Source organism: Cebus imitator, unplaced genomic scaffold, assembly GCF_001604975.1.
Source record: "Cebus imitator isolate Cc_AM_T3 unplaced genomic scaffold, Cebus_imitator-1.0 Scaffold303, whole genome shotgun sequence".
Classification (NCBI taxonomy): Eukaryota; Metazoa; Chordata; class Mammalia; order Primates; family Cebidae; genus Cebus; species Cebus imitator.
Window position 1 is genome coordinate 709023 of NW_016107618.1, and position 9304 is coordinate 718326.

At 43.8% G+C, this 9304-nt stretch overlaps 1 protein-coding gene across 1 annotated transcript in view; it reads right to left on the reverse strand.

Moving 5' to 3' along the window:
• NOCT (nocturnin) overlaps positions 1 to 9304 on the reverse strand; it is a 23879-nt gene that overhangs the window by 2895 nt on the left and 11680 nt on the right. Inside the window, exon 2 of the mRNA XM_017502883.2 lies at positions 994 to 1263. Coding sequence (XP_017358372.1) covers positions 994 to 1263 — 270 coding nt within the window. The remainder of the gene's footprint in view (positions 1 to 993; positions 1264 to 9304) is intronic.

The following is a 9304-nucleotide window of genomic DNA, read 5'->3' on the forward strand; positions in this document are numbered from 1 at the left end:
TTTTTTTTAGTTTTCAAAACGTCTTTAATAGGCCGGGTGTGCTGGCTAACATCCGTAATCCCACAAAATAATATCTTAATCAACAAAGAACTGAATACTATCTCATACTGTGTTTCAATTAAAAAAAAAAGAAAACAGAGAACTGAAGCAACATCATTTTGGTCTCAAGTTATATAAATGAATATAGATAATATGACCACAAAAATACCTAGACTCACCACCACCCACACAGAGCTGCCATTCCCTGCAGAAAAGTTCTGTGATACCCATTCAGTTTCTTCCCTGCAAATGCTATCATAGTGCCATGGACTGAAAGCTGGGGCAACACAGAGGTTGAGGCTGTTCCATTTAACTGCCTAACAAAATGTAGAGCCCTTCAAATTCTGATCTGCTGGGAAGCAGACAGACTTTCATTGTTCTAGGATAGTCCACAAACATGGAAGGTGTAAAGAATAAATGTCGAGTTACTTGTTTTAATAGTGAAAATCAGGCTGGGCGTGGTGGCTCACGCCCCGTAATCCTAGCACTTTGGGAGGCTGAGGCGGGTGGATCGCCTGAGGTCAGGAGTTTGTGACCAGGCTGGCCAACATGGTGAAACCCTGACTCTACTAAAAATACAAAAAATTAGCTGGCTGTAGTGGTGGGTGCCTGTAATCCCAGCTACTCGAGAAGCTGAGGCAGGAGAATCGCTTGAACCCGGGAGGCAGAGGTTGTGGTGAGCTGAGATCACGCCATTGCACTGCAGCCTGGGCAACATGTGAAACTCCATCTCAAAAAATAAATAAAAATTTTAAAAAGGGAAAGCTAGATGACTTCCTTTCTTAACTTCTTTTAGGAGGCTTGCCATGCTGCTGAAATCACCCTATCCTTCTACACCTCCATCTGCCCACACCTCTTCCATCAACATAAAACATCAGTGCACCGAGCATGCGCAGAAGCAGAAAGGCAGTCACAGAAAACTTGACTGCACAGGCACGAAAGCATCAGGCATACCTTGGGCGAGGATGTTCCACTGCATGACCCTGATAGGTGGGTGGGTACTGGAGCAATCTGTCCTCAGGTCCACAAAATCTCTCTGGTACCGGGGAGGTCGGGTGTGCAGGACAGCCCTGCATTCCTCAAGAAGCTCTTTAGGATCAATGGGCTCCAGATGTTCTGGGTCAGGTGACACCAAATACTCTGGGTGCTGGGAGGCAGCGCTGCTGTTCAGTGTCTTGGCGAGAGCACTATAGAGTCTGCTTGTACCGGTTCCCATGGAACGCACTACAGAGAAGGAAATCACAGTTACACATTCAGCTCCTTTTCCTGACTTCTCGCCTAGCGCAACCGTAAGATAAACGTTACTGTCCACAGAAACAAGGAGTTCAATTGTTGCTGTAGTCATGTATAAAGCCATTTCTACAGAGGCAGAATAAAGGAGTTTCCAGATTCCAGCTTTCTACTAGGACAGTTCATTTAAATACTACCCTTAAAACTAGTCTCTTATTAACAATGAAAACTCATTTCTTTTAAGGGAAGAAATACCTTGATCTTGAGGGCCTCTTGTAACCTAAGATGTCTTTAACAAAATCTACATTCCTTTTTCTATAAATCTTAATACAAACTCAAAAGACTAGGCTGGGTGCGGTGGCTCATGGCTGTAATCCCAGCATTTTGTGAAGCTGAGGCAGGTGGATCACTTGAGGTCAGGAGTTTGAGACCAGCCTGGCCAACATGGTGAAACCGCATCTCTATCAAAAATATACAAAATTAGCCATAGTGTGTGACTGTAATCCCAGCTACTCAGGAGGCTGAGGCAGGAGAATTGCTTCAACCCCAGAGGTAAAAGTTGCAGTGAGCCGAGATCCAGGCTGGGTGACAGAGCAAGGCTGTCTAAAAAAGCTACAAGACATGAAAGAATAACCTAAATTAGAATTAGAAAACTCAGAAATGAGGCACCAAAAAGAATTAGCAGGCCAGGCGCGGTGGCTCATGCCTGTAATCCCAGGAGTTTGGGAGGTCGAGGTGGGAGGATCATGAAGTCAGGAGTTTGAGACCAGCCTGGCCAACATGGTGAAACCCCGTCTCTACTAAAAATACAAAAAGTAGCTGGGCATGGTGGTGCATGCCTGTAATCCCAGCTACTCAGGAGGCCGAGGCGGGAGAATCACTTAAAACCCGGAGGCAGAAGTTGTACTCACAACTTCCAAGATCGCTCCACTGCACTTCAGCCTGGGCGACAAAGCAAGACTCCATCTCAAAAAAAAAAAAAAGAAAAAAAGAAAGAAAGAAACGAAAAGAATTAGCAATAAAAATTAAAAAGAAATGAGAAAAAGATCAGAGTCAAACCTAAGGATTGCATTTTTTTAAAAATAAAAGGAGAAAGTAGCAAATATTAAAAATGAGCAAAGACCCAAAATATGAGTAATAGGAGTTCTTATAGATGAAGACCAATGAAAGGGGATAAAATAAATTAAGAAAACTTTTAAAAACAAAATACTTAAAAAGTAGATATTGAAAAAAACACTTTGCAAACTTGAGAGTATCAACCCAGAATGACCAACACCAAGTGGACTATTTAAAAAAATCATATTATCATCAGATTTCAACTACAATGTTTTACGTGACAAGAAAATGAAGTAATATATTTAAAATATATAAAGCGTAAGCCAAGGATTTTATAGCCAGCAAAACTGGACTGTTAACTCCATGAGTCCCTTTTGAGGAATCTTCTGCAGCAGGGGTTGGCAAACTGCTACCAAGTAAGTGGTACTTTTGTCCAGTTCTTAAGCTAAGAAGGGCTTTTTTTTTTTTTTTAAGTAAAGATTTGCCTCACTATATTGCCCAAGCTGGTATCAAGCTCCTGAGCTCAAGAGATCCTCCCATCTCAGTCCTGCAAAGTGCTGGGATTACAGGCATGAGCCACCACACCCAGCAAGCTAAGAATGGCTTTTACATTAAAAAAATGTGTTAAGTACACACACACTCACAAATACATGACAGGACCATTTTTGGCCCACAGAGCCTAAATATTTACTATGCACCCTTCTTCAACAGAAATTTGCCATACCTAGAATGAGAGAACAAGCTTCAGACCAAAATGACCAGAGACACTGGTGTAAGAACTGGTGCTGAGCACTAAACATAGAGCTACTAGCAAATCAATTCTAAAGGAGACTTTCAGGGAGAATTCAGTATGTAATGGCTATATGGTCCAACGATGAAAATGAAGATTTAATACACCAAAAAAGGAGACAGGATGAGAAAAACATCTTCAATTTAAAAATTTTAAACTTTTTCCAGTGATCATAATTATTAGTGGTACTGGCACTACAATTCTGAGACTGCTGTGTATATGTGAGATGAATCAAATGGGATATTCTATCATTCTCTGTTGTCTTTTGGGGGATCTAGTTTTTGAAATGCATGTATTAGGCTATTAGCTACAATTCTCAAGGAAAACATTCTTGTTAAAAAGCCAGCTCATTTTGGACTAACAGTAGATTATGAAATCTGGTCATCTACCTTATTTGGCCTCAGAGCCTCTTGGTGGTTTTCAACAATTAAATTTACCTCAGAAGACAAAGCTTTTGAGATGCAGGATATACTGCAGAATGGCCAAATTCTAAGGCCTCAAAAGAGCAATTCTAGTCCCAGTTCTATGACTATTTACCTGTGTCTCTAGACCTGCTTACCTAACTTTTAAAAATTTAATTCTTTATTTTTTACTGAGACAGAGTGTCACTCTGTTGCCCAGCCCGGAGTGCAGTGGCGCGATCTTGGCTCACTGCAACCTCCACCTCCTGGGCTCAGGCAATTCTCCTGCCTCAGCCTCTCGAGTAGTTGGGATTACAGTCATGCTCCACTTGTAATAATTTTTGTATTTTTGTTGTTTTGTTTTCTGAGCCTGAGTCTCGCTCTGTCACGGCTGGTATTAAAATACTGACCTCATGATCCACCCACCTTGGCCTCCCAAAGTGCTGGGATTACCGGTGTGAGCCACTGCGCCTGGCCTAATTTTTACATTTTTAGTAGAGAGAGGATTTCACCATGTTGGCCAGGCTGGCCTCAAAACTCCTGACCTCAAGTGATCTGCCCACCTTGGCCTCTGAAAGTGCTGTGATTACAGGTGTGAGCCACTGTACCCAGCCTTTTTTTTCAAAGGGCCCTGTTTTTTTGGTAAGGGCCTTACTGCTACCCAGGCTGGAGTGCAATGGTATGATCATAGCCCACCGCAGCCTCAACTCCTGGGCCCAAGCCATTCTCCCACCTCAGCCTTCCGAGTATCTGAGACTACATGTGCACAGCACCATACCCAGCCAAAATCTGCTTACTTCTCTTTAAAATGAGGGCTTAAGTGATCCTAATTTCTCCCAAGATCAGGTGGAAAAGGCATCTAGGTTAGAACGGGGGAAACCTTTCAAATCTATGTTCCTATGCTCTTCATATAACAGCTCTACTGTTTTAATAAAACTTGGGGGGCCGGGCGCGGTGGCTCAAGCCTGTAATCCCAGCACTGTGGGAGGCCGAGGCGGGTGGATCACGAGGTCAAGAGATCGAGACCATCCTGGTCAACATGGTGAAACCCCGTCTCTACTAAAACTACAAAAAATTAGCTGGGCATGGTGGCGCGTGCCTGTAATCCCAGCTACTCAGGAGGCTGAGGCAGGAGAATTGCCTGAACCCAGGAGACGGAGGTTGCGGTGAGCCGAGATCGCGCCATTGCACTCCAGCCTGGGTAACAAGAGCGAAACGCCATCTCAAAAAAAAAAAAAAAAAAAAAAAAAAAAAAAAAAAAAAAAAAAAAAAAAAAAACTTGGGCCAGGTGTGGTAGTTCACACCTGTAATCCTAGTACTTTCAGAGGCTGAAGCAGGAGGATCCCTGGAGTCCAGGAGTTCAAGACCAGTCTGGGCAACATAGTGAGACTCTGTTTCTACAAAAATAAATAGCAATATTATTGAAAAAACAAACAAACAAAAAACTTGGATGTTTAATTCAGAATTTCTGTTCTCATATTTGAAAAACAATGAATAATTCCTGTCAGGTATGATAACACTACTTATATATGGAATACACTGCAATGTGCCTTTCACATTTTATTGCCATAGCCCCTTTGCCCTTGTGTCATTGTAGATGAACTCATCTGAGAAGCTATCATTAGGTTACATTCTGAAGAAGAGACTAGGTAGAGAAGAATCATTTAGGAAGTGTTTATTATAGTCTTCTGTCTACCTGCTTAGACCTTACAGGAAACCCAAAGATATTCCCCAAGATGGACTGATACGACACTGACTGCCAGTGTATTTAACCACAACATGGCAGAGGACAAGCCCTCGAATTCTAAAGTACCTGGGAAACATCAGTCTGTTGCATAATGAGCAGGAAGTTAGGACAGAGGGACAGAGATGGTCCTGAAAGGCATTTCCACTCATCTACCCTCATTCTAGACAGCTCAGCAAGGGATTCCCCTGTGCCAGGCTGTTCTGTGCACTCTGCAACTTTCTTTTTTTTTTTTGAGACAGAGTCTTGAGCTGTTGCCCAGGCTGGAGTGCAGTGGTATAATCTTGGCTCGCTGCAACCTCTGCCTCCCAGGTTCAAGTGATTCTCCTGCCTCAGCCTCCAGAATAGCTGGGATTAGAGGTGCACACCACAATGCCGAGCTAATTTTTTGTCTTTTTAGTAGAGACGGGGTTTCATCATGTTAGCTAGGCTGGTCTCCAACTCGTTTGTTTTGGTAAGTCACTGAATTATGCCAATGTAGTTTTACTGAGTTATGCCAATAAAATATGTGCTGATATTTTCCCTCAAAAAACTTAGCAAGTATTTGGGGAAAGATTAATACACGTGAATTCATGAGAGAAAAACTGGGCTAGCTATGCAGAATCACTAGGGTATAATAAGGATTAAAACAATCAGGATGGGTAAGAGTAACCAGAACAAGACTTCGAAAAATAGGATTTAGATGAGGCTCTAATTTGTGACTATACCACTTGGTCCATCACGGGTACACTCTCATCTTCTGCCCCACTCAAACCACAGATACAAATGGTTGTTCATTTATTTTTTGTCAAATCTTTGAGCTGGTGCCGGGCATAGTGGTTCACACCTACAATTCTTGCTACTCAGGAGGCTGAGGCAAGAGGTTCATTTGAGGCCAGGAGTTTGAGACCAGCAGTTTGAGACTAGCTTGGGCAACATAGCAAGACTCTGTCTCTCTAGAAAATAAAAATTAATGTATCTCTAGAAAATTAAAAAAAAAAAAAAAAGTTTCAATGCCTACTGTGTATCAGACAGTACTCCAGCCTGGCGATATATCACTGAGCAGAACAGATAAAAATCTCTGCCCTCATGGAGCTTCTGTTCTTTCTAGTGGAGAGAGACAAACAAGAGCCTATATACACACATATGTATGTATCTGTGTATAGTCTGTCATACAATGAAAAGTGCTTTGGAGAAAAATAAAGGGAAAAGCTTGAATAGGGACACCTGTGGCAGGGAGCTGCTATTGGATACGGGATGCTTAAGCAGGCCTCGCCACAGAGACCTGACGGTGGTAAGGAAACAGCCCCACTGGAGACCTGATAAACATTCCAAGCAGAGGGAACAGCAAGTGCAAAATCCCGAAGAAACATGTGTGGCGAGCTTGATAAACACAGGGGATTAGGGTGGTGTGAACGGTCTGAATAAAAGGAGATGAGGTCTGAGAAAAAGCAGTGAGAGGGAGCCTACTGGGTAGGACCTTGCTGGTCTATCTGAAGACTTTGGCCTTTATCAGAGATGGGAAGCGACTGAAGAATTCAAAGCAAGAGGAGAATCTGATTAACATTTTAAAATGCCACTGGCTGATATATTTAAAATACACACAAAATGCATATAGGGGCAGACAGGAGGAAACTCATTTAAAGAAAAGTGCCATAATCTAGGCAAAAGACAGCAGGGGTGGACTTGGGGAGTAGCAGTGAAAGTGGTTGGATTCTCAACAAATCTAAAGTTGGATCCAATAAGTTTTGATAACTTGGATGTGTGGTTTGTGACAAAGAGCAGTCAAAAAGGAGCCTGGAGTCTGGGTGTGGTGGCTCATTCATGTAATCCCAACACTTTGGGAGGCCAAGGCAGGAGTATCGCTTAGGGTTAGGAGTTTGAGACCAGCTTGGGCATGACTGGAACCTCCGTCTCTACAACAAAACAAAACAAAAACAAACTAACCAGGTGTGGTGGTGTGCATCGACAGTCCCAGCTATTCGGGAGGCTGAACTGGACTGCTTGAACCCAGGAAATTGAGGCTGCAGTGAGCTGTGATCATGCCACTGTCCTCCAGCCTGGATGATGGAGCAAGACCCTATAGATTTCTTTAACAAAAAAAGTATCAGCCTGGCGTGGTGGCTCACACTTTGGGAGGCCGAGGTGGGTGGATCACCTGAGGTCAGGAGTTGGCGACCAGCCTGACCAACATAGTGAAACCCTATCTCTACTAAAAATACAAAAACTAGCCGGCGCATGGTGACATGCACCTATAGTCCCAGCTACCAGGGAGGCTGAGGCAGGAGAATTGCTTGAACCCAGGAGGCAGAGGTTGCAGTGAGCTGAGATTGAGCCACTGCACTCCAGCTTGGGCAAGAGTAAGACTTTGTCTCAAAAAAAAAAAAAAAAAAAAGTGTCCACAGTTTCCAGCTGAGCAACCAGAAGGATAGAGCTGCCAACTTCAGTGTTTAGGAAGACTTGACAGGGTTTACAGAAAATAGGAGTTCAACAATTCAATGACTGGCATTCAGGAGAGTCACAACGTGAAAACAAACATTGGGAGATGTTAATGCACAGAAAACATTGAATTGAGTTAGAGAGAAAGGAGACCAAAGGATTGAGATCTGGAAAATCTGCAAAAGCAATGTGAAATGAGAAGCAGAACATGAGCTGGGCACCGTGGCTTATGCCTGTAATCCCAGCACTCTGGGAGGCTGAGGTGGCAAGATCCCTTGAGCCGAGGAGTTTGGGACCAGCCTGGGCAACATGGTGAAACCCTGTCTCTACAAAAAATACAAAAATTAGCTGGGTGTGATGGGGTGCACCTACAGTCCCAGCTACTTGGGGGGCTGAGGAGGGAGGATCACTTGAGTCCAGGCATTCAAAACTGCAGTGAGCTATGAACACGCCACTGCACTCCTGCCTGGGTGACACAGCAAGACCTTAACAACAGCACAACAGCAAACAAACCAGGGCTAGGGAATTAATAACAAAATAAATACTATATGGACTTTGCATATTATTTTTATACTTACAGCACAGTGCCAAGGCTTACTAAGGACCACCTAGGGGCTGGGCACAGTGGCTCAGGCCTGTAATCCCAGCACTTTGGGGTGTGGCGTGGATCACCAGGTCAGGAGTTTGAGACCAGCTGTCCAACATGGTGAAACCCCATCTCTATTAAAAATACAAAAATCAGCTGGGCGTGGTGGCGCGCGCCTGTATGTAGGTGCCAGCTACTCGGGAGGTTGAGCCAGAAGAATCGCTTTAACTTGGGAGGCGGAGGTTGCAATGAGCCAAGATCGTGCAACCGCACTCAAGCCTGGGTGACAAGGCAAGACTCTGTCTCAAAAAAGAACCACCTAGGGACTGTAATGTAGTAAGTCTATTTATTTATATTTGTAAACTAAAGAAGACTGAAGATTGAGGGGGCACCTTTCTCTTCCCCTCATGGAGGCAGAGGTTGCAGGGAGCCAAGATTGCACCACTGCACTCCAGCATGGGCTACAAGTGCAAAAATCCATCTCAAACCCCACCTCCCCCAAAATAAAAAAACCAGAAAACTCCCACAAGAGGGCTAATCACAAATATATTTGAATATATGTATACCCTTAATACTACCAATTACTACACACTTCTAAAGCAATCTAGGCAGATCACAATTGAAGTTCCTGAGAGAGTTTTCCATACATAAGGAAAACAGTTGGGCTGCAATAAAACACCTGCACATCAATAATTAGAATGTTGGATGACCACCATTCCAGGCTGTCCTAACAACACTCAGGAATCACACAGGGCCCACCGCTCTCCACAGCTCCAACAGGGTTCCATCTCTAACCGCCCAGCAATTGCCTGTTCTAGGCTTTGCCCAAATCATTCAGCATCTAATTACTTCTCTCACAATTAGTTCAAGCTTAGTATCTTGAAATGGTGGGCTGGTAAAAACGCTGCTTAAAAACATTATCCTGGCCGGGCGCGGTGGCTCAAGCCTGTAATCCCAGCACTTTGGGAGGCCGAGGCGGGTGGATCACGAGGTCAAGAGATCGAGACCATCCTGGTCAACATGGTGAAACCCCGTCTCTA